The following is a 25,150-nucleotide window of genomic DNA, read 5'->3' as shown; positions in this document are numbered from 1 at the left end:
ATTAGCTTTCCCCCTTGCCTTCTTCTCCCTACTCTTCAATGACACTGATATTTTTAAGAACACAGCCCCCTCTTTTTAATAGAATGTTTTCCATTTTGATTTTGCCTGGTGTTCTCTGATTAAATTCAGATTATACCTCCCTCTTACATGCAAATACGACATAATACTGAATGTATGTTGATACTGAATGTATCTCAAAGTTATCACAGAGGCCCATCTGCCTCTGTTTTTTCCATTTTTATAGTTATTTTCCTCCTGTAACTAAGAAGTGGTAAGACAATTAAGACTATGTAATGACACCCCTTTATGGCAGAAAGCGAAGAGGAACATAAGAGCCTCTTGATGGAGGTGAAAGAGGAGTGAAAAATCTGGTTTAAAACTTAACATTGAAAAAACTAAGACCATGGCATCTGGTCCCATCACTTTATGGCAAATAGACGGGGAAAAAATGAAAACAGTGAGAGACTTTATTTTCTTGGGCTCCAAAATCACTCCAATCGGTGAATGCAGATATGAAATTTAAAAATGCTTGCTTCTTGGAAGAAAAGCTATGACAAACTTAGACGGTGTATTAAAAAGCAGAGACATCACTTTCCTGATAAAGGTCTGTATAGTTAAAGCTATGTTTTTCCAATAGTCATGTATGGATGTGAGAGTTGGACCATATAGAAGACTGAGTGCTGAAAAATTGATGCTTTTGAACTGTGGTGCTGGAGAAGACTCTTGAGAGTCATCTGGACAGCAAGGAGATCAAACCAGTCAATCCTAAAGGAAATCAACCCTGAATATTCACTGGAAGGACTGATGCTGGGCTGAAGCTCTAATACTCTGGCCAACTGACGCAAAGAGCCAACTCACTGAAAGACTCTGATGCTGGGAAAGATTGAGGACAGGAGGAGAAGGGGGTGACGGAGGATGAAATGGTTGGATGGCATCATCTACTCAACGGAAATAAGTTTGAGCAAGCTCTGGAAGATAGTGAAGGACAGGGAAGCCTGGCGTGTTGCAGTCCATGGGGTTGGGACATGACTGCGTGACTGAACAACAAAACATCCTGTTTCTTGTCAAAACTTCAAGTTTATATTCAGCATCTACAGATCATTCTTTCCCAAAACCAATCTTTGCTATGATGATTGCAAAACAGTGATTTTCCAACTTCATTATGCAATCCAAATTTATCAGTCAGCACTATAGTATAAAGAAGAGTCTTCCTTTCTTTCATATCCATCCATCCACCATCAGTATGAACTAAAAATAGATTGCTATTTTTTAAAATGATTTATAACTCATTAATATACTTAATTTCCCCCAGGTCTGGCCAGGGAGAACCCCTTTCAGGCTGGCATTTATGCCCTTTGACTATGCTCCCAACAGTTCCTGGAACAAGATGTTCCAGATTTACCCTAACCTTTCCCAGGCTCAGCCTGGACTCAAGCATTACCAAATAGAATTTATCAGAAGGGTCTGCTTTTGAAAAAACTGAGGGTGGAAAAAATATTTTATCATTTTTACTAAGAGATGGGTGACCCTATTTCCTTAAGAATGATCACTTTCTTATACAAAGTAGAAAAATATGGGGTGTATAAGTGGCGTTTAAAGACATTACTTCAAGATGATACACAAATATGGCTATATATTAGTCTTTGTCTACCAAGGACCTAAGTCAGAAGATTAGACAGAAGTTAAAATATATATATAAAGATATACATTTAAGTCAACACTTTGTGTAGAAGCTAGTGACCAAATGTGCAGAAGGGAAGAGTTGTATAAGATGGACTGGAGAAATTCTGGGAATCCTGAACTAGCTCTACACACAGTTCTGCACATGCAGCCTTCAGAAGTTCTGCATTTGTAAATCTTTGAGGGTAGGATTTGAGGATAGAAAGTGGGATTTATAAAACTTTAGTCACTTTTTTTGCAAAATCAAATTAAATTTTAGGTTCTCTTTATAAACAGTTTGATTGTCTTCCCTCCTGAGAAGCCATCATAAAGGCATTTTTATATATAAATGTGTAAGTCACTATCAACTGAAGTACCTTTTGTATCAATACTTTCTTGACTATTTTGTCTAATTAAACTCTGCAATGTTCTACATCTGTGCTGTCCAATATGGTAGCCACTAGCTTTATATGGCTACTGAGCACTTCATTTTTTTTTTTATTAAAAAAAAATTTTTTTATTTTTCAGTGGGTTTTGTCATACATTGATATGAATCAGTCATAGAGTTACACATATTCCCCATCCCGATCCCCCCTCCCACCTCCCTCTCCACCCGATTCCTCTGGGTCTTCCCAGCCCACCAGGCCCGAGCACTTGACTCATGCATCCCACCTGGGCTGGTGATCTGTTTCACCATAGATAATATACATGCTGTTCTTTCGAAATATCTCACCCTCACCTTCTCCCACAGAGTTCAAAAGTCTGTTCTGTACTTCTGTGTCTCTTTTTCTGTTTTGCATATAGGGTTATCATTACCATCTTTCTAAACTCCATATATATGTGTTAGTATGCTGTAAAGTTCTTTATCTTTCTGGCTTACTTCACTCTGTATAATGGGCTCCAGTTTCATCCATCTCATTAGAACTGATTCAAATGAATTCTTTTTAACGGCTGAGTAATATTCCATGGTGTATATGTACCACAGCTTCCTTATCCATTCATCTGCTGATGGGCATCTAGGTTGCTTCCATGTCCTGGCTATTATAAACAGTGAGCACTTCATTTAAAATATTTTTGTAATGGGAATATAATTGCCTCACAATGTTGTGTTACTCTCTGCTGCACAACAACACTGTATGAATTGGTTTTATGTATACATATACTCCTTCCCTGTGAGCCTCCGTCCTACTTCCTCCATCCTACTTCTCTAGGTCATCACAGAGCACTGGGCTGAGTTCCCTGTGCAACACTTTAAATATGGCAAGTGCAACAGAAGAACTGGGTTTTAAATTACGTTTAAATTAAATTCTGATTTAAATAGCCATACATAGCTAATGCCTAGTGATATTAGATAGCATAGCTTTATAATTTCCTCACACTACTTCTACAGATCCATAAATCTAAATTAGGTATTAAAAACTGAATTTGACAACTTTAATGTGTCACTTAGTAAAGAAAGGCATGGGTTGGATGTGGAAGAGAGATTTCTGGTAGTTAGATTTCATAAGGACCATAGCCACAACGTAAAGACGATGCATTAGTTTTCAATTTGGGCATAAGGCATTTCCTAGAAGACACGAAAAAATAAGAGCATGGTGTCATTTTTGGGACCTTCCTTACTAAAAAATGTTTAAGAGTTTGGACTTGCGTATATAAAAAGCAAAGAAGATTCTACAACTTAGTAACATCTGAGTAGTCTGTAACAGTGGTTTTAAAAATGTTGATCAGGAGCTTGTATCGAACTGTTCTTAAGGTTAAAAATGACTTATACTTAAATTTCTGACATGAATAAATTAATTAGGAGATTTAATAAATCATATGTCAACTCATTAAAAAATACTGTTACAACTTCCTTATTAAAAGATACTATTTTCTTATGAATTGTTAGGAGAAAGAATGAATCAGGTGACCCTATGAATCTGTCAGAAAAGCTAGAAACCATGTGTATAGCCTATCCAGAAGTTTCTTCTGATTATGAAGAAAGTACAAAGCTATAACAAACAATTGCAGGCAAATCCTGTTTTTCTAGCACTTATCAAGCCAAGGCATGAACTGTGTTTCTTATTTTATTCTGTATTTCAGTGGATATTAGTAAACCTAATGATTACTAGCTTACTTATTTACTCCAATTAGGAGAGGCTATTACTGTCTAGGAGTCTTCTGGACTGTTTCCCAGTCCTTTCTTTACCTCTCATTTTATAAAAACTACAATATTCTGTTTTGGTTGTCTTCTACCTCCTTCTGGAACTGCTTTTGTGACTAAGTGATTACATAAAGTTGTTATCTGACATATGAATATGCTTCTCGTTTTATTTCAAACCATGTTATTTTGGAAACAGCATATATAGGGAAGACATCAGATAAAGAGGCTTGAGGTGATAGATCTAAGTCACTATTTCAATCTTCCCATCTGCCAAAATGAGCTATCACTTTCCAGTAGTGGTATGGAAATATTGAGATATTTCCTGAGATTACTGGACAGGTTCAGTTATGCTCACTGGGAACTTTTAGAGGCACCAATCATTAATATAAAGAAAAACTCTAATTAATATTACAGTGACATGTAGTAAGCCAAAATGTTTGTGCAAAATGACATGTAAGCAGGCCAAAAATACCTGTGGTTTTCCAAGTGCCAAACACATTTATTGAGCTACTTGCACAGTGGGAAGAGTTGGTGAGACTGATGCACTGTGTAAATGTATCACTATGATTTCTATCCGAGATAACAGGCAGTATCAACTAAACTCTGCCAGGAACATTAAAAAAAACATTTTTAGACCCATTGGCAAGAGAGCTCAAGTTGGCTGTGGTATACAAGGTATAAGGACTACACTAGAGGAAAACTAATTTGAAAAGTGTTCATAAATCTGGTTTTGATTTCCTTTCAGTCCATTTGGTTCTACTTTTGAGAACTCGAGAGTGACATACCAGACTATTCAGTATACTTAATCCTTGTAAGTACTGTTCCTTTACAGGGATCATCACTGGACCACTAATCTACAGTAATACTTCCAAAATACTTGGAAAGGACACACAAACATCTGTTCAGTAAGGGATGTAAGTTGTGGTTTTAATTCTATTATGCTTAGTTTTGTATGTGCCTATCTTGTCAGGTACATGCAGGTAAGGTCTGTTTTATTTATTACTTCAAACATTACCTACTTTCTTTTAACCCCACACCCATATGTTGATAAGGTGTGTTGGTTCTACTTCCTTTATATCTCTCCAATCTATCTACTCCACTCGGTCACTATTACCACTCTCTTCACCTCTACTGAAATGGATTCCTCACCGTGTTTCTTGGCTACTCTAGTTCATTGTCTACAAGTCCAAGAGACTGCTCGCTCCTATGCCTAAAAACCCCACAACAGTGCCCCTCAGATGTAACAGGTAAACATGGCACACGAGACCCTTTATGCCATCATAAATCCGAGACCTACTTTTCAACTTGCATCACTGCCTCCATCTTATTTTACGGTCCAGCCACAGTCAGTTCCTTGTAGTATTTCAGAAAGTACTACTCTTTTTCAGTTACATGCTGCTCATTTTCTTAAACCATCCTTGCTCATCTCCTTTAACCTCCTTGCTTGACTCATTCTTTCCTACTTCATCTGGCTAATTAATATTTATCCTTTAAAATGTCAAGAAAGTATTCTTGATCTCTTCTGTTGGTTTACTTCACCTTGAGTTTAATCTCATTATATCACTTATGCTGAAGTGTAACTATACCCCTGGGCTTCCCTGGTGGCTCAGCAGGTTTGATCTCTGGGTCAGGAAGATCCCTGGAGAAGGAAATGACAACCCAGTCCAGGATTCCTGCCTGGAGAATCCCATACACAGGAGAGCCTGGGGCTACAGTCCATGGGGTGCAGAGAGTTGGACACAAGGTAGCAACTCAACAGCAACAGCAGGCGATGTCCCCAGCAGACTGTGGGCTACTCAAGAGATAAGGCTGAGCCTCCCTGGGGGTCCAGCGGTTAAGAATCTGCCTGCCAGTGCAGCGTATATGGGTTCGATCCCTGGTCCCAGGAAGATTTCACATGCTGCAGAGCAACTAATAAGCCTGAGCGCTACAACTACTGCGCTCATGTGCCACTACTGAAGCCCCTGCATCCCAGAGTCCATGTTCCACAAGAGAGCAGCCCCTGCTTGCCACAACTAGAGAAAGCCCGAGTGCAGCAACAAAGACCCAGGGTAGCCAAAAATGCTTTTAAAAATTAAAAGGAAAAAAAATGAAGCTGTGTCTTGTCTTGCTATTCTGAGCACCCAGCACTGTGCCTAGCGTTTGTTGGGTATTTAAAATATGTTCCTTGAAGGAATTAAAGAGCAAATGAAAAGTCTAAGCTTTAAGCATGTGAAAAATCCACTTGTGTGAAATCAGTTCAGTTCCGAAAATATGATAAATGTCAGGTAAACAATGGAGGACCATTTTAATCACTTGATAGGAATCTTGGTTTCAACTAAAACCAATTATATCTTTAATGAAAAAAAATTCAGGCTAGCTGGAAATTCACAAAGGAAATGGACCACTTGTGATATTTTGATAAAAATATAATTGTTACAATTATCTCGTGCTAATTTAGAATTAAAAACCAAAAGCAAATACTATCCTGGAATCCAGTTGAGTTAAAAAAAAAAACAGGAAATACTTATTTTAGTAATGGGGCAAGAGATGTACAAGATAAGCCTGGAGTATCTTGTAGAGTTAGAATGATGTACTCAAAAAAGATAAAGCAAAAATAAAAAAATAAAAAATCCACAATGATGAAGATACATCAAGGAGACACAGGAGTAAACTGAAGGAGCTCCCAATGACTAAAGCTGAAAAAAATAACCTGAGCAACAAAACAAGTAGTATTAAATTATAATCTGAACTATAGAGTAGATATCCATGAGTTTTTCTGATATAAATAAATAGGGGTAAGTAGACAAATCTGTGCAGAAGAGCTTCAGACATTTATTCAGATACTCTGTCCTCAAGGAGATAGGGCATAACCCCCTACTTCTTAATCTTGGGCTACAAATAGTGACTTTCCTTCCAAAGACTACACTGTGGAAATAAGGGGTTAAAAAAGTAACTTTTTTTTAGTGAGGTAGTGTCAAACACTACTTCAACCAAAAAATCAAGGTCAACATCAACAGTCTAAATCATGTTGATAATATATTCTTGAAATCATGTAGTAAAAATGACATTTTACCTCTGTGACTTCCCTCTCAAGTCCCATACCCCAGTCTAATCACGAAAAACAGCAAATTCCAATTGAGAAACATTCTGCAAAAAGCCAGTACTTCTCAAAACTGTCAAGGTCTTCAAAATAAGTCTGAAAAACTACTGTAGCCAAGAGAAACCTAAGAAGATATGAAACTAAATGTAACGTGGTATCCTGAATGAGATCCTAGAATACAAAAAAAGATCTCAGGTGAAAACTAAGGAAATCTGCATAAACTATGGATTTTTTCAATAATAATATATCCATATTGATTCATTAATTATATAAATATAACATATTAATGTAAGACATGAATATTAGGAGACACTGAGTATGGGGAATATGATAATTCTCTGTGATATACTGCCTACTTTTGTATAAATCTAAACTATCCTGATGGCTCAGATGGTAAAGAATCTGCCTGCAATGCAGTAGACCCAGGTTCAATCTCTGGATGGGGAAGATCCCCTGGAGAAGGGCATGGCAAGCCACTCCAGTATTCTTGCCTGGAGAATCCCATGGACAGAGGAGCCTGGTGGGCACAAAGAGTTGGACATGACTGTGGCGACTTAGCACAGAGCACACATCCTAACATAAAATTTAGTTTTAAAAAATTACAGTGGGAAAAAACCCCACACAAAATACATATATATGGGACATGCTATAATAAAATTCATTAGGATATAAGTAATATCTTAGTAAGAACCTATCTAATATGATATTTTAAATTCCCTTGCTTAAAGAAAGAAAAACTTAAACTTTTCTTTAGTGTAAAATCTTCTGATGTTTTAAAATTATTATATTATACATTTAAAAACCCCACCAAATTGGTAATATTAAAAAAGTCACCGAGTGGAGAGTGAGGAAGTAGAGAAAAGCAAAAATTCTAGTAAAGCATGGACTTCATACATTTCAAGAATGACAAAGTATAGGTTTCTTCATCTTCATGAGTAAGTCTTACATAGAAAAGGCTTAAGTTACTTAAGAGGAGGGTTAAAAAAAAAAGAGGAGGGTTGAGGGACAGTATGATTATAAACATCTTAAAGATACTTAAAGTTAGGGCTTATAAAAATAGTTTTTATGAAATCTACATTAGAGCCAGTATGTACAACAAATATAGAAGGGTGGTGAGAATTAAGCTCCTTAACAATGATGATAAATCTTTACTATTTACATCAAGAATATGAAGAAGGAAAGTTTCTTCCAGTCTCTAATTTGAGAGTTCATGAAACCTAAGAGCCCCTCCAAAGATTCCTAGTCTTCACGACTAGAGAAGATGAAGCTTTTACACAGGTGAAACTGCCGTAAGACAAGGGAGTCATCCATTCATCTATCCATGCGTCACACATGGAATGCCTACTGGGCATCAGACTTTCTGCTAAGTGCTGAGGATGGAAAGATAGCTAGGGTCCTTGTTCTCATAATACGCATCTTCTAGTCAGAGAGGAAGACAAGAAAGAACCACCCACCCACCCAATAGTGAGTGCTAAGTGTCATGCAGGAAGTTCAAACAGAATGCCAGGATGGAGCACGTACAGTCACACAGAGATGGAGTACTCAGGAAAAGCTTCTCTGAAGTGGTGAAATTTAAGCTACTATCAGTTCTGTCTGCTAAGGGCACCCAGAAGCAATGACACCCCAGTAGCACACTGAAGGTCCAGATCTTACTTTCTATCTACCATTCTTCACTTTAAGGCTCACTAGAGAAATGGTTGATTCAAAGGATGGAGGAGGAAAGAACAAGATAAGCTTGGAATATCTAATGTTATACCAGAATGGAAATGCTTACAGAATGGGGGCATGACAAAATGATAGGGGACCCAGCTTGAAAAGATTCCCATTGGCCAAATCTGAGACAATCTGAACAATAAAATAAAATCTACTGAATATATTAAATAGGCAAATCAATAAATAACAGTGTGAAAAATGAAAAAGCTCCTCCTTTAACAATAGAATGGTATTTAAAAAATGGAGAAGGAATAAGGAAATTAGAAAATCACCATTTAGAAACTGTAAAAATAATAGTAAGGAAAATATGAAGAGAGAGAAAAGGATAGGGCAAATATAAGATATTATCATTTGGGTAACTGAGTGAGGGCTACAGGGCTCTTCTTGGTAGTATTTCGGCATCTCTTCTGTGATTTGAATTTACCAGGTCTGATTAAAAAGTTAAAAGGAAAAAAAAGTCTGCTGTGAAGCAGAACAGAGAAATGGGGCAGTAAGTGAAGGAACATGAGACAAAAGGAGGATTTTACTTTTATTTTTTGGGATAGGAGGTGTCAGAGGATGCCGGTAGGGTGATAGGAAGTGAGGAAGTAATTGCAGAAAAAAGAGCCCTTGAGAAGGATAATGGGGTTGAGAGTCACAGCAGCAAAAGAGGAACTAAAACTTGTAACCCAATGACATTCAGAGTTTGAGTCCAGTTGGGGAAGGATGGTAGTTTTGGTGGTAAGAAGATGACTTTTTAAATTAACCCTCTAAGTTCAATGAAGTATGATGGATTTAGAATTTAGAAGTGAGACAAAAAGATCTAAAACAGTTCTGGAGAGTGAAAAAGTGAGAATTTACAGACGTGCAATAAGACTGTCACAGTGTTTATGGACCATGTGAATGCACGGACTGTATATTTAAAACAAGAAGTTAGTTCTTTCAGCCATGTTGAGATGCTTGTGTGCAGGTACAAAGTAGATGGATAAGTAGACTATCACCAAGGCTCAGACCTTGAGAGACACAAGAGAAGCAGACGACGGGGGTGGAGGGGAGGGGAGATGGGAGGAAAAAGGGGGTAAGTAGTTTGCAAGAACCTAATTATGATGAACCTTGGGTAAGGAGGAAAGAGAGAGCATCAGTATTTGGGGGTGAGATTTATGGAATACTGTGAGTGTGCTAGGGACAAAGAGTTGATTTAGATGTGGCCCTGCCTTTCCAGCACTTACAATCTAGTAAGAAAGATAAAAAATGAAAAATAATTTCTACAGAGTACACTACTAAATACATATCCACACAGAACTATGGAGGTCCAGAAGGAGGCCATTCAACTCAGCTTGAAAGGAGGGAGTTTCAGGGAGGCTTCTTAGAGGTGGTGATGGGGAAGCTGAAGGATGAGGGCAGTAGAGGCAGACAGACCTGCAGTCCAAAGGGTCAAAGGAGAAAGATGATGAAACACCACTGTTAGGACAACTACACGCTCCCATATTTAATAGAATTCAGTTCAGTTCAGTTCAGTCGCTCAGTCGGGTCCGACTCTTTGCGACCCCATGAATCGCAGCACGCCAGGCCATCCTAAAATTAAGACTGGACAAGGATGGGGCTGGCAAAACTGGAAATGAACTGGGGGCAGATCACAGAAGACCACGTGTGCCTTCCTGAAGCACTATTATAAAGGCAACAGGAACTAATAACAGAGTTTTAAACACTGAAGAAGCCAAATCAAATTGATGGTGTTGATGGTGACTATCCATAGCCCAGATGGTTTGCCACTCTAGTGGCAAAGTGAAGATGCCAAACTAACAGGAGTGACATGCTTTAGAAGACTGCTTGCTTTGCACGAGAAGGAGTAAGATATTTTTTGGAATGGAAACAAAGTGGCAAAAACAATTATACTAAACAGCAAACATTAATGAATAAAACAAAAAATAGCTCTATTTTTCATATGCAGAGAGAAAGGGGAAATGAATGATTTTGTGTGTGTTAGGTATCATTAGGTATTTTTCTACCTATCATTAGGTGTACAGTGCCTGCCCCATCCTCTGGGGGACTATGAACATGAATGAGGTTTGTGGGTGAAGTGCTTCTGGGTTTTAGAAAAGACATGAATGTAAGGCATGATGATACTTATAAAGATTACTGGGACTCTGGACCAAGGAACCAATGAGCAGGCTTTATAATTTAACAAATAAATCCAGGTCTATGTTATGCTGTTGGCAAATTCAACAATAAATGCATAAAGACTTCTTTCATGAATCTTAAGTTAGGTTGCTAATATGGATTTAAGAAAATTTTGGCTCTGTTGCTTAGCAAAGAATAATTACAAATTATATAAATATGCCAGTTTTGGACTTGAAAATCAGGGTGTATGTTTTAGGCAAAGCACTGTGTAGGTATAGCTTATATATACTGCTTCAAAGAGTTTTATGTTTTATAAAAGCAATTTCATGTGAAAGCAAAGCAACACGTGAAATCTCTAATTTACAAATCATCATGTATGCAGAACTGAAGGAACCAATTGACTCTGACTATAAAAAAAGAACCAGTTTTACTATATATAAGCATATATAATTCCTTAAATTATCTGATCAACATTCATTCAATGAGTACTTAGGTGTACAGCAAATTTTCTAATAATATTAAAGCAGAAATCAATCTCTTCAATATCATCTCATTTATACTGAAAAAGGTATTCTTTATTTAAAGACCCTTAAAAGGAGTCATAAAGGGCCAGATTGCAAACATTTTTAGCTTTCTAGGCCATGCAGAGTCTGCCCAGTTTGCTTAACTCCACAGCCCAGAATACATGTAAATGAATGATCAGAGCTTTGTTCCAATAAAATTTTAATTTCTAAAATCAAGGCAGCAAGCTGGAGTAGACCCATGGGCCACAGTTTGCTGATACCTATCCTAAAACACACTTGTAAGTCTTATCAGATTCTCTTAGATTATCAATTTATTCAAAAGAACTATAAAATAAAGTATCAGAACATGAGAGGAGAGGACTCAAATTACACTTGAAATTTTAAGAAACTGCCTAAGAAGTTCCCCATTTATCTATTTTGCTTATAGAAAGGACAAATACTATATAGATATAGGGTGCTGCAATGAGATTTCGCTTTAGGAAGAAAAGGTTTTCTTCCTTTTTCAGCTCATTTTCATAGTTGAATGCTTTTGATCCATTTCGAAGGTGTCTTTAGAGTAGAGTTGTCCAGTTTAATTTCTCTACTGCACTAGGCAATTACACATAAACCTGAAACAAACTGATTCAATCAATATGCCTATCACTTGATTACATTTTAATCAGACTTTCCTGGTGGCTCAGACGATAAAGCATCTACCTACAATGAGGGAGATCCGGGTTCAACCCCTGGGTTGGGAAGATCTCCTGGAGAAGGAAATGGCAACCCACTCCAGTATCTTGCCTGGAAAATCCCATGGATGGAGAAGTCTGGTAGGATACAGTCCATGGGGTCGCAAAGAGTAGGACATGACTGAGCGACTTCACTTTCACATTTTAATCATCTGAACATTCCATTATTTGCATGCATTTAGCACTCTCTACTCCAGTTTTTTTTTTTTTTAAGTAAACTAACTCATATGTCACACAGAGGAAGGAATAAATTGTAGTCACTTCATGTATATATGTTGGATCCATTCATCAAGGATATAAGCTCTCCAGGGAAAAGAATATTTTCTCTTCTTTAATGCCCCTTTGTAGAGCTAATGAAAGATTTTCTTCAGGTTGCATCACTTATGGTTGCTGGCTTCGCGGGCAGTTAAGCTGGTAAAGAATCCACCTGCAATGCAGGAGACCCCAGTTTGATTCCTGGGTCAGGAAGTTCCCGCTGGAGAAGGTTTAGGCTACTCACTCCAGTATTTTGGGGCTTCTCTAGTGGCTCAGATGGAAAAGAATCTGCCTGCATTGTGAGAGACCTGGGTTTGATCCCTGGATTGGGAAAATCCCCTGGAGGAGGGCCCCATTCCAATATTCTTGACTGGAGAATCCCATGGACAGAGGAGCCTGGTGGCCACAGTCCATGGGGTCACAAAGAGTCGGACACGACTGAGCACACACACACTGTCAGAGCCATGACATCACCCTGGAGCTTCCATCTTCAGTTACTACTTTCCCTGGCGCTATTCCTCTTGGTCACTGTATAGCAATTACACAGTTTATTTTACACGAAAAGGGCCTGGAAGCAGATAAGAATCTCACAAACTGGAAAACATTACAACTAAACGGGAATGTGACAGGAACCAAGCAGGAGGACATATCACTATGACATATTTGTTACAGGAAATAGTCCACAACAAGAAAGTCTCCTTCTTCTGGTTTGATAATAATACTAACTGCATGTAGAGATAATATACACTAATAAATGGCAATACGCCCTTTATTTAAAAATTAAAAAACCAACCTAAGAGTTAAAATCTGACTAAAGGGATGGGTCATATATTCTATTTGATTTAAATAACTGAGGTACTGTTAATAACATATAGTCTACTGCCATATCCATCAAATAATCTGTTATTTTTTTAAAATATGGACTTTGCTTCAAAGCAAAAGAAAGTGATATTAAAGAAGCAGAAATTTCCAGATAAGTAAACAGAGGAGAAAATACATGTATTTTCTTATTCAAAGCATAAAAACATTTGTTAAAAGGTCATAAAGCAAAAGACATAACACGACTAAACCTACCAATTTTTAAAAAAGCACTGCAAAATTAAAAATAAGATGGTGGCTTTGATATAAGTGCAAGTTAAAGATAGTTGAGTTTACACCCACAAGAATTTTCAACTGTAAGATATGCTTAGTTTGGACTTTGAGAATTTATTTTTAGATAGATAGATGGCTCAAATAGTTTCTTTGCAAGAAACTAGAAACCCCACAGTTTTAAATCTGTCTTATTCTTGTTTAAGACTCAAGAGGCAGCAATACAGGGTTACTGATATACAGAATAGTAATTTTTCTGTAATTTTCTCTTATCTTAATCTTCAATTTCTCTTGTAAAGCACTTCAACTATTTTTACTCTCTGGTCCCCATGTTAGTTATGATTTGTGTATTACTGGCTTTAGAGGATGATTTTTTTTTTTTTTTAATTCAAACAGCCTAAGGGTAGAGAAATTACTCTGTAAAAGGAAATGCTAGAATGTTATTTCTTTTCAAGGAAAGTCATGGTGAAATGGAAGCATTTATCCAGAAACAGAGTTGAATAAACTAGTTGAGAGTTGAATAAAATAACTAGTTAATAAACTGGAAGTTTAAATAGGATTAGAAGATTCTGTTTCCTGATTCAAATCTAAGGTCCCCGTTATATGCTGCCAATACTTGGTACACGGAATGGACCTTTACACTCAGTTTCTGTTCTATTTGTATAGACTTTAAGTAACGTTTAAAATTTGCTTTATCTCCAGCAATAGCACTCCTCTGAAGAAAACTAAAACACCAATTAGAGAACATAAGATATATGTACCTCACTGCAGCATTAGTTACAACAGTCAAGATATGGAAACAACCAAATCACCCATCAATAGATAAATGGGTAAAAAAAATGTGACACACACACACACACCCAAACACACATACACAATGGAATATTTGTTGTTATTGTTTAGTTGCTAAGTTGTGTCTGACTCTTTGCGATACCGTGAACTGTAGTCTGCCAGGTTCCTCTGTTCATGGGATTTCCCAGGCAAGAATATTATTATTATTCAGCTACAAAAAAGAATGAGAAAAAAACAATAAAATTAAAAAAAATAAATAAAAAATAAAAAAGAGAGAGATCTTGCCATTTGTTACAACATGGTTGGACCTAGAAGGTAGGCTAAGTCAGATAAGTCAGACAGAGAAAGACCAATACTGTATTATTTCATTTTTATATGCAATAAAAAAACAAACAAATGAACAAATGTAACAAGATACAAAGTTATATATAGAGAGAATAAATAATGTTTGCCAGGTGTGGGGGTGGGGGAGGGGGAAGTTAAGGAGAAGAAAGAAACAGGTGAGGAGATTAAGAAGTACAAATTTCCAGACTTCCCAAGTGGTCTAGTGGTTAAGACTCAGCCCTTCCACTGCAAGGGGCATAGGTCAGATCCCTGGTTGGGGAACTAAGATCCTGCATCCTGCATTATAACAATAATGAGAATAATAATAATGAGAAGAGAAAAAACTTAAAAAAAAAAGGAAGTACAAATTTTCAGTTGCAAATTTACAGTCAATAATTATGTGTTATCTTTGTATGGTGACATGGTAATAAGACTTACTGTGGTGATCAGTTTGAAATGTTTAAAACATCACATCACTATGATGTGTAAAAGGAACTAGTATAGTGCTATAAGTCAATTACACTTCAAAAACACACTCATAGAAAAAGACAGCAATATGGGGCGAGGGGGAATTAGAGAAGGCAGTCAAAATGTACCAAGTTTCAGTTATAAGATAAGTAAGTTCTAGGGATATAATGTACAAGATGATTAATATAATTAACACTGGTGTATGTTAGTTTTGAAAGTTGTTAAGAGAGCAAATCACAATAAACTGTGGAAAATTCTGAAAGAGATGGGAATACCAGACCACCTGACCTGCCTCTTGAGAAACCTGTATGCAGGTCAGGAAGCAACAGTTAGAACTGGACATGGAACAACAGACTGCTTCCAAATAGGAAAAGGAGTACGTCAAGGCTGTGTATATTGTCACCCTGCTTATTTAACTTATATACAGAGTACATCATGAGAAATGTTGGGCTGGAAGAAGCACAAGCCGAAATCAAAACTGCTGGGAGCAATTATCAATAACCTCAGATATGCAGATGACACCACCCTTATGGCAGAAAGTGAAGAGGAACTAAGCCTCTTGATGAAAGTGAAAGAGGAGAGTGAAAAAGTTGGCTTAAAGCTCAACATTCAGAAAACGAAGATCATGGCATCTGGTCCTATCACTTCATGGGAAATAGATGGGGAAACAGTGTTAGACTATTTTTTGGGCTCCAAAATCACTGCAGATGGTGATTGCAGCCATGAAATTAAAAGATGCTTACTCCTTGGAAGGAAAGTTATGACCAACTTAGATAGCATATTAAAAAGCAGAGGCATTACTTTGCTGACAAAGGTTCGTCTAGACAAGGCTATGGTTTTTCCAGTGGTCATGTATGAATGTGAGAGTTGGACTGTGAAGAAAGCTGAGCGCTGAAGAATTGATGCTTTTGAACTGTGGTGTTGGAGAAGACTCTTGAGAGTCCCTTGGACTGCACGGAGATCCAACCAGTCCATCCTAAAGGAGATCAGTCCTGGGTGTTCATTGGAAGGACTGATGCTGAAGCTGAAACTCCAATACTTGGCCAACTGATGCAAAGAGCTGACTCATTTGAAAATACCCTGATGCTGGGAAAGATTGAAGGCAGGAGGAGAAAGGGATGACAGAGTATGAGACGGCTGGATGGCATGACCGACTCAATGGACATGGGTCTGGGTAAACTCTGGGAGTTGGTGATGGACAGACAGGCCTGGCGTGCTGCGATTCATGGGGTCACAAAGAGTCGGACATGACTGAGTGACTGAACTGAAGAGAGCAAATCCTAAGAGTTCTCAACACAAGAAAAAAATTTTTTTCTATTTTTTAATTTTGTAATGAGAAGAAGGGTGTTCACTAAACATTGTGATAATCATTTCATGATGCATGTATTGATAAATCAAATTATTAAACTGTACACCTTAAACTTGCATGCATGTGTGCTCAGTTGCTAAGTTGTGTCTGACTCTGTGATCCTACGGACTGTAATCTGACAGGCTCCTCTGTTCATGGAATTTCCCAGGCAAGAATACTGGCGTAGCTTGCCATTTCCTACTCCAGGGGATCTTCCCAACCCAGGGATCGTACCAGTGTCTCCTGCATCTCTTGCACTGGTAGGTGGATTCTTGACCACTGAGTCACCTGGGAATTCCACACCTTAAACTTATACAGTGCCATTTGTCAACTATATTTCAATAAAACTAGAAGAAAAATAAATAAAAATTTGCTGTATCCTCAATAGGTTGCTTTTTAAGGATAGTTATGCTCCATGTTAAATGATCTTACAATAAATAAGTTATTTGAATGGGCTTCCCTGGTAGCTCAGCTGGTAAAGAATCCATCTGCAATGCAAGAGACCCCGGTTCTATTCCTGGGTCGGGAAGATCTGCTGGAGAAGGGATAGGCTACCCACTCCAGCATTCGCAGACTTCCCTGGTGGCTCAGCTAGTAAAGAATTCATCTGCAATGTGGCAGATTCTTACATTCAACCTTACAATGAATGTTATTTGAATAGTTCCCTCCAAAATTGCTGATGGAAAGAAAAAGAAAGGAAGAAAAGGAAGAAAGAATAATGGCAGGGTCAACGAATTTGCCTCAGTCACTTTTTTTTTCTTTTCTTCTTTTTCTTTTCCCTTTATCTAGGAGACATACGCTAGTACTCAACTTCTACTACTAGACTGCCAGTCCTGAGAACTTTCAATGTAACATGCTATGGATATACTTCTGCTCTTAAAAGAATGAGGAAGAGACATATACAACTCAATCACACTTAAAATCATTGCCTGGATGCATGCAATGACTGAATGATATGTATTTCCTCTAGTTTTAAGAATAAGTACTGAGAAGGTATTAAGAATAAATCCTGGAAATCTCTCCTGGGAAGAATCTTTTGAAGTCAGTCTCCTTGGATATCAGAAAGTTTTTTGCTACACACAAGGTATTTTTCTTATGAGGGCTTGTGAACTTTGTAAATTCTTCAGAGCTTAAGTTCTCATTTTTCATGGCAGTGCCCTTTCCCAATTACTCCACACAATGGGACATCAGAGCTACCATTAAACAGATCATTAAAAATGACAGATCAGGTCCTTACACCTGACTAAGTTAGTCTTGAGTGTAAACTGGATGCTTGGGGACATGCACGCTCTCCTTTGGCTCACTAGGGTCATATGACTGCACTGGAGCACAGGTAATTTACTAACTGGTGAAAAATCTGAGCTGGTGGTTAAAAACTGATGGAGATTTTGGCACTGCTAATAGAGTGAGTGCTCTTAATATCTGCTTTCAGAATAATACCTTCCCAATTTGGATTGAATCAGTTTAAATAGATATTTGTATCTGTGCTTCACTTCCACTAATATATTTGGAGAAAACGTTTCACTAAGATTATAAAGAAACACTAAGGGTAAGACCATGCATAACGACAATATTCTATTTACCTCTTTTAAAAAATACACCACACTGCCTTTCTATTCAATTTTGAAATATAAGAGAACTTCCTGAAATATTTCTTAAGCACCATCAGTCTTAATACTCTCAATTTTTAGAAATCTATGAATATTATTTGAATGGTACTATATACAAAGCATTGTGCTGCTGAACTCATCCATACCTTGAACTACTAATGTATTTCTTAGTTCTTGTCTTAATGAATTAGACTAGTATAGGTCAAGAGAATACAGCCAGGGTTATATCTCCATTAGAAATGGAACTTGAATCTTCTCAAGGTCAGTAACAATGTTATCTAAAATAAAACATGTTCATAAACTACTACACTCTTTGCAGAAACCAAACAGAACATACTCAAACAGGTAAAATCTGCTTTTACCTCAACCTTGATTCACTTTGAAAGTAGTTCTGCAGCCTACACTTCAAATAGGAAACTTGGAATCGCTTGTTATCAGATCGTAAACAAAATGCCTATATTATAAAAGAGTTCATTTTCTCCAAACATCTGAATTGTCAAAGAAATATTGAGCTTCTTTATATTACTCAAAATAACACTGCGTTTAGAGTTATATATCAGACTTGTGAAGTTAAAACTCAAAATACATGAGTTGGATTTTTTAAAAAGCAGAGGGAGAAAAAAGTTAAGCTGGCCAGGGTTAAAAGGCAGCAGCACACAGCCTCCTCTTGTCTGCCTTTTATTTCTGTCCTGCTCTGCTTACAACTTAAGCAAAAGGATCCTTGGCAGATATTTTTTAAAAAAGCAGGAAATTAAAATCATTTTTTAAACTAATTAAAGGTATTTTGGAAATAGTCCCTTGCATTCTTCATAAGGATTACCAGCAATATTTGTGTTGGGTAAAAAAAGAACACTATTTCTCTTTTGAAATGTCTGATTACTAAATTTATTTTCATACAAATGTTAAAACTTCGTGATCATGTTCCAAATTGTTTGGAACTGCAGAAGAACCAAAAGAACAACTATGAGATTTAGAATTTTGAGCTATACTATACCAAACACACCATCTACCCCTTTGTCTGGAAGAGTAAATTATTTTTTAACTTACTGCTTCTAAATGATTTTTTTTTACTTTAAATAAGTAGGAAAGTGACTATATATTTTATATCAGATGAAATATCCTACCGATTTTAAGCAATTAGCTTTTATCTTCAGGCTTTCCATTTCAAATGCAAATACATCTTGATGAACTCAACTCTGTCCAAACAGTATACATAATCAACAATGGCAAGGTGTATTACAGAAACTTATACTGAGGCCTAATTAAAAAAAAAAAATCTAAACTTACAAACGGCATAAAGTATTTTTTATTCAATCACTGAACGTTCTCCAGTTTATTTCCAACACAAAGCAGTGGAAGAGATCTGAAACTGGAGAGGCCTATGCATTGATCACTATCTTGACTCTGGCTGAGAGGTTCCCAGTATCTGGACAACATCAAGGACTATCTGTCATAAGCTGGAATGTTGCTAAGGGGTCAAGCCATCAACTTTGTGGCAGTTTCCTGGATGACATCAGATTTAGAACTTTTCAGTGCTATGCAGCTGCAGGCAATAATAATTTGTTCCTTGTCTAAGAATAAGAAGATACTAAAAGAACTGTTTTTCAAAAAACCAAAAAATGCAGAAGAAATAGCTGCCTTCAGGGAAATGGGAGTTGGGATGCCCTACCCCAAGTCCTTATTGCAATGCATTTTGGAATAAGACACTGAACTCTCTACTGACATCCCAGTCTGTGGCTTACTCTGCCCATATCATTTCTTTCAAGGAACGTCTTCCTTATATCTGGCAAGTAGAAAATATTAGGGATTATCTCGAGCCCTAATATTATAACCTTATCTTATAACCAAAACTTTCCTCCTGTCATTGCTTCTTTTAGCAGCAATGTACTATGATGAAAAACTGTGATAATTTTCCAAATGTGTTTACAAGCAACTTTCCAGGAACACAGGTCTTTTGCTAAGGCAGGAACATTTGTATTTACAACACAGATCTGAAACACCTACATGTTTGTCTGTAAAACAGAGCATGTTTCTCTTGGCAGAAACAATGTTTTATCTTCATATTTGAGCAGGAATTTATAAATAGGTCACCCTTGGTATTTTAGCCAGAAGAACATGTGGCCACTGGTTTTGTTTTAGCAAAAGCAGTGAAGTTTAACAGCATAAAATATGATACTTCTACTTTTGTGCAGGTATACAACGTTACCATCTGAAGCCTTCTTTAATTCAATTTTTAGTTTTTCTTTGTCTTCTTCTAGTTTTTTATTTTCTGCTTCCAAAACGTGTTCTTCTTCCTTGCCATAGTTTTTCAAGAGCTATCAGAAAAGAGAGTTATAGAAAGAAGTAATCTTAGATTGTAATAGCCAGATATTTTTTTAAGAAAAGAGCTAAATAATGTATTTTAAATTATTGGCCTTTATTCTTTGTCCTTTTCAGTGCTTTATACTTTTTTACAATGTAAACTTCTGCTAACAGAAACTTGGTATTTGGCAAATACACACACACAATTTCTTCTATGACCGAAACCTCTGATATGAAAATAACAAGAGTTTCTGGCTGGGCTACAATTAAAATTATATTTTCAAAAGTATTCAGATAAAACATATCTTTTCCTTAATATGTGATGTTAATCTAAGGAAAAAAATAGTTCTGATGATAATATTACTTGGAAAGCCTTTATGTTCCAACTGCAGAGCTGTCTACTCAGACTAGTTTTATATTGATGATTTGTAAAAGAACATGTTTTCAGGATAGAAATGGGTAAGTGGAGTATGACAGGGCCACCTTTATGCTTGGATAATTCTACCTAATTTACATTGAATGGTCTCCAAATTACTTTTATCCAGTTAATCTTTCATAATATTCTTTGTATTTTCAAATCTATTCTGGCTTTTAAAGTGTTTGTTTTATGTTTATAGCTTATCTTTTCTAGGCAAGAAAAATTAAGATCTGAATAGTAAAATATTTGACTAAAATAAAAACATCATAGGGTAAAAATTTCATAGCCTGGATGGAAATCATCAGTGTTAATAGAAGTAAGTAGCTGACATCAAAAAGACATTTTAAGATGTTTAGTTAAAGATGTTAAATTAATGTTTGAAAAACAGAACATGTACATATTGACATAGGTTATTTGACTAAGTAAAAAAGCAGCAATTTGATACAGAAAACTTCAACAGTCAGGAAAAAAAAAATTAACTCAGGACAATTTAAAATAGACTGACATAGAAAAGAATTTCTACTGCAGGGTGATTCCTTTCCTGATGTAAACTGACATATTAAAACACTGATATAAAAAAAAAAAAACACTGATATATTAAACAAAACAAAAAAAAATTATACTTAGCACTGCTACTACTACATGCAAATATTCTACAATACTGTGTAGTATAAGGAGTAAAAATGTAACAGAAGTACAATCTTTTGCTCTCAGGTAAACTCAGGCCCGTGGAAACGAGGAGATGAGCATAACTACTGTAGCACAAGATCAAATACAATACTGCTGTGTTACAACAGAGATCAGGCAGATCCAAAGGAGGAATTAAAACTTGAATGAATATATAATTCCAAGAATATTTTTTAAGAGATAAAGAACTAAAGTACCTACTAAAACCGAAGAAGTCTCACATCTTTAACATAAAAAATTTTTTTTCTTTTTTTTAGAGCAGAGACTAGGGAAAAAAAAATCCCTCTGAATTCTACAGGTCTGTTGACCACCTAACACAATCCTTGCTATTACTTTACTTGAATTCATTTCACACAGTCTTCAGTGATTATCCAGATTGGAAGAGAACCAATGAGTTACAGGAATGCTTACACTGACTGCCTGAATTAATACGCCACTGACTTGGAAAAGTTGAATTTGGTGTTGGTCTTGTAAATAAGCTTTCACTAATGTACCTATAAACCTGTTCAATTTTATTACTGAATTATTATTATGTGTAACTTGATGCTGGAGAAAGATCAAGACGCCTGGAATCTGAAATTTTATAGCTACCAGCTACAGTAATGCACATGTAAACTGTCCTACCCACCTTACCCCACCTGGGTAAGTGGCTGGGAAAAAACAACTAAGAAGTAAAGCTCCATCACTGCTGTTATTTTAAAGTCGTCATATATAAGTTAATTGGTCTTTCATAATTATTTCATTAACTGAATATTATAGCAGAATGGGGTCCCATGCATTATCTGCAATTCATTTCATGGGCTAGCATATGATCGAAGGGAACAAAACAACATGGTTAAGAGTGTGGATTCTAGAGGCAGGCTGCCTGCCTGGATTCAAACCTTAGTTCTGTCTCTTATTAGTGGAATGATTTTATACAAGACACTTAACCTTTCTGTGCCTCTATTTCTTCATCTATAAAATGCAAATACTAACAGCACCAACCTCCTAGGGTGGTTGCAACAATTCAAAGAGTTAATACCTTACTGTGAAGCATGTGAAAATGTTAGCTATTATTTGTAAACTTGAGACCCAGAACAAATGTGGTGACTTGACAGATCACAATGCTAATTAATTACTGGTAGATTTGGGACTGGCACCCAAATCTCTTAAACTTTAGGGTAAAACACTTTCCATTAGATAATGTGTCTCTTATAGAGAATGAAGAGATGTTTTTAGCATCATAAAATGAGATCAAAGGACAAAAAATGAAGCAAATAATATTAACGTACAAAATAAGTCTGACTGTGTTGCTGAAACACTGGTGACATACTGTTTGCTTCTGAACACAGAAACACTGACACAGCTTGATGACCAACGGAAAGTTACATGACGTCTACGAACCAAAGCTTTTTTCAAAACAGAACAAAACAAAGTAAAAATACAAACCAGTGCTTATTCTTTAAATGTTTCCTTAAAAGATGCTGTTAAAATCTACCCAAAGAAACATTTCTGAATCCTATTTGTGTAGTGGAAATAAGGCAGACATCATAAATAAAACATGCGTTTTTGAACAGGTGACCATGATACTGTAGCATCAAACATTTTTTTTGCAATCCCTTATTTAATAAAGAATTTAATAATCCCTTATTGCATTTCCCTTATTTAATAGGTGGCGAAGAAGACTCTTGAGAGTCCTTTAGACAGCAAGGAGATAAACCTTGTCAATCATAAAGGAAATCAACCCTGAATATTCATTGGAAGGACCGATGCTGAAGCTGACGCTCTAATACTTTGGCCACATGATGCGAAGAGTCAGCTCATTGGGAAAAAACCTGATGCTGAGAAACACTGAAGGCAGGAGGAGAAGGGGACGACAGAGGACAAGTTGGTTGGATAGCGTCACCAACTCCGTGGACGTGAGTTTGAGCAAACTCCAGAGATAGTGAAAGACAAGGAAGCCTGGCGTGCTGCAGTCCATGGGGTGGTGAACAATCAGACACGACTTAGCAAATGAACAACAACAATAGTTTTAGAGAGCTTTATATTGCTCTAGTTAATAGGTAACTCTTTTAGAATTAATAAAAGGTGATGCTTAGAGTCTTTTCTGTAAGAGGCTAGGCTTTAGGATTTGGGTAACTCTCTACTGTTAGACTTCCTTTTTACATAAATATGAAAAGTGAAAGTGAAAGTCACTCAATTGAGTCCAGCTCTTTGCGACCCCATGGATTATGCCGTTCATGGAATTCTCCAGGCCAGAATACTGGAGTGGGTAGCCTTTTCCTTTTCCAGGCAATCTTCCCAATCCAGGGATCAAACACAGGTCTCCCGCATTGCAGGTGGATTCTTTACTAGCTGAGCCACAAGGAAAGCCCAAGAAAACTGGAGTGGGTAGCCTATCCCTTCTCCAGCAGATCTTCCTGACCCAGGAATTGAACTGGGGTCTCCTGCATTGCAGGAGGATTCTTTACCAACTGAGCTATCAGGGAAGCCCTTACATAAATATAATTTGATGTAATTTATAATTGATTGCACTTCATTAATCTGTAATAGGGAAATAATCTTATTGCATTATGTTAGGAATTATTTAAGAAAATGTTTCACTTCTGAATGGTTCTTTTGACTTTTTTTCTAAGAAGCAGAAATAGGAAAACTTATAGGTTACAGGGCTTAACATGAGCTGAAAGCACTCAAGCTATGAGATCTGACTCCTAAATTTTAAAGTTAAGAAAAAAAATACCCGAAGTAATTTTGTATCTTCCATTTTCTCATTTGTTCTTTTTACTTAACATGGAAAACATCAGTACCTGATTTTCACTCTCCCTGAGTAGCAGGGGAAAGACAGCATTGGGTTCTCAATGAATTATTAGCAACATAACCCAAATTAGAGACTGAAAATATTATATGCAGTCTTCAATCTGTAGCAACTATTTTTATCTGCTTCTTACATAAATATCATTTAAAGAAACACACACACACACATAAAGTCTTAACAGTAATTCAACGGAACGGGAAATGGAAACTTAAGAGATACTTAGTAAAACTTGCTTTAAGTTATGAAGTAAAATTAATGGTAATAAAGGAACTAAAATTCATATTCCCAGAACTGTTTTCTCCTTGAATCATAGGGAGTAGGTCCAATGGCATTAGTCTACTACTGAGGGAAACTGTGAGAATTCGCAAATCTAAAGATAATAAAATACTTCTGGAACAATCATATTGTAGAATACTGTTATTTATGGTCATTTTCTGCTTATAAAATAGAAAAATGCTCTTTTTGAGGCTGAAGAAAATACACCACCCCTTGGGAATACCAAAAACATTTACACCAGTTTAAAAAAAAAAATTTAAATACCCGTTTCAGTCTTTCATTTTCTTCCATGAATTTTTTGGCAGCCTGGTTAATATTTTCTGCTTGATGTTTAAGTACTCCTTTGTTTGACAGCTCTTTTGCCAGCTGAGTAATAAGGGTAACCAGACGTCTCAACACTCTAAGAAAATCAAACAAATGTCAGAGTAGTGTATAACTAGACTAATCTCCAAGAACTGTGACTTTAAGCACTAATTATCCAGTAACTCCCCTTCAGGTGTGAGTGTGATAATGTTAAGCAAGGGAGGATGTTTAAAGAAGTGTGTGTTCAGTCACTCAGTCATGTCTGACTCTCTGTGACCTCATGGACTGTAGCCTGCAGGCTCCTCTGTCCATGGCATTCTAGGCAAGAATACTGGAGTGGGTTGCCATGTCCTCCTCCAGTGTTTAAAGAAGACAAATACATAGTCCAAGTCCTAGTTAAAACAAGCCTGTGTTTCATTTCTTTGAAATTTTTTTGCCAGAAGACTAACTTTTGGAATATGGGTTCAGTGGGACTTATTATTTTTCTCTGTAGAGGACTTTGGCCAGGAGGAGCAGAAAGAGAATTTTGGACATTA

At 36.7% G+C, this 25,150-nt stretch overlaps 1 protein-coding gene and 1 non-coding gene across 3 annotated transcripts in view; both read right to left on the bottom strand.

The window, feature by feature from the left end:
* LOC136171141 (B-cell receptor-associated protein 29) overlaps window positions 1–25,150 on the bottom strand; it is a 50,459-nt gene that overhangs the window by 9,736 nt on the left and 15,573 nt on the right. For both annotated transcript variants that reach the window (XM_065939844.1, XM_065939845.1), the window contains exons 5-6: window positions 24,576–24,711; window positions 20,042–20,150 (exon numbers count right to left, since the gene is read on the bottom strand). In XM_065939844.1, the coding sequence (XP_065795916.1) occupies window positions 20,042–20,150; window positions 24,576–24,711 (245 nt within the window). The remainder of the gene's footprint in view (window positions 1–20,041; window positions 20,151–24,575; window positions 24,712–25,150) is intronic.
* LOC136171313 (small nucleolar RNA U109) lies at window positions 17,007–17,130 on the bottom strand. Its single transcript, XR_010663852.1, has one exon. It is a non-coding gene; the product is annotated as a small nucleolar RNA U109 (small nucleolar RNA).

Source organism: Muntiacus reevesi, chromosome 6, assembly GCF_963930625.1.
Source record: "Muntiacus reevesi chromosome 6, mMunRee1.1, whole genome shotgun sequence".
Classification (NCBI taxonomy): domain Eukaryota; kingdom Metazoa; phylum Chordata; class Mammalia; order Artiodactyla; family Cervidae; genus Muntiacus; species Muntiacus reevesi.
Note: the sequence above shows the minus strand (reverse complement) of the source record. Positions and strands in the feature narration are given on the sequence as shown.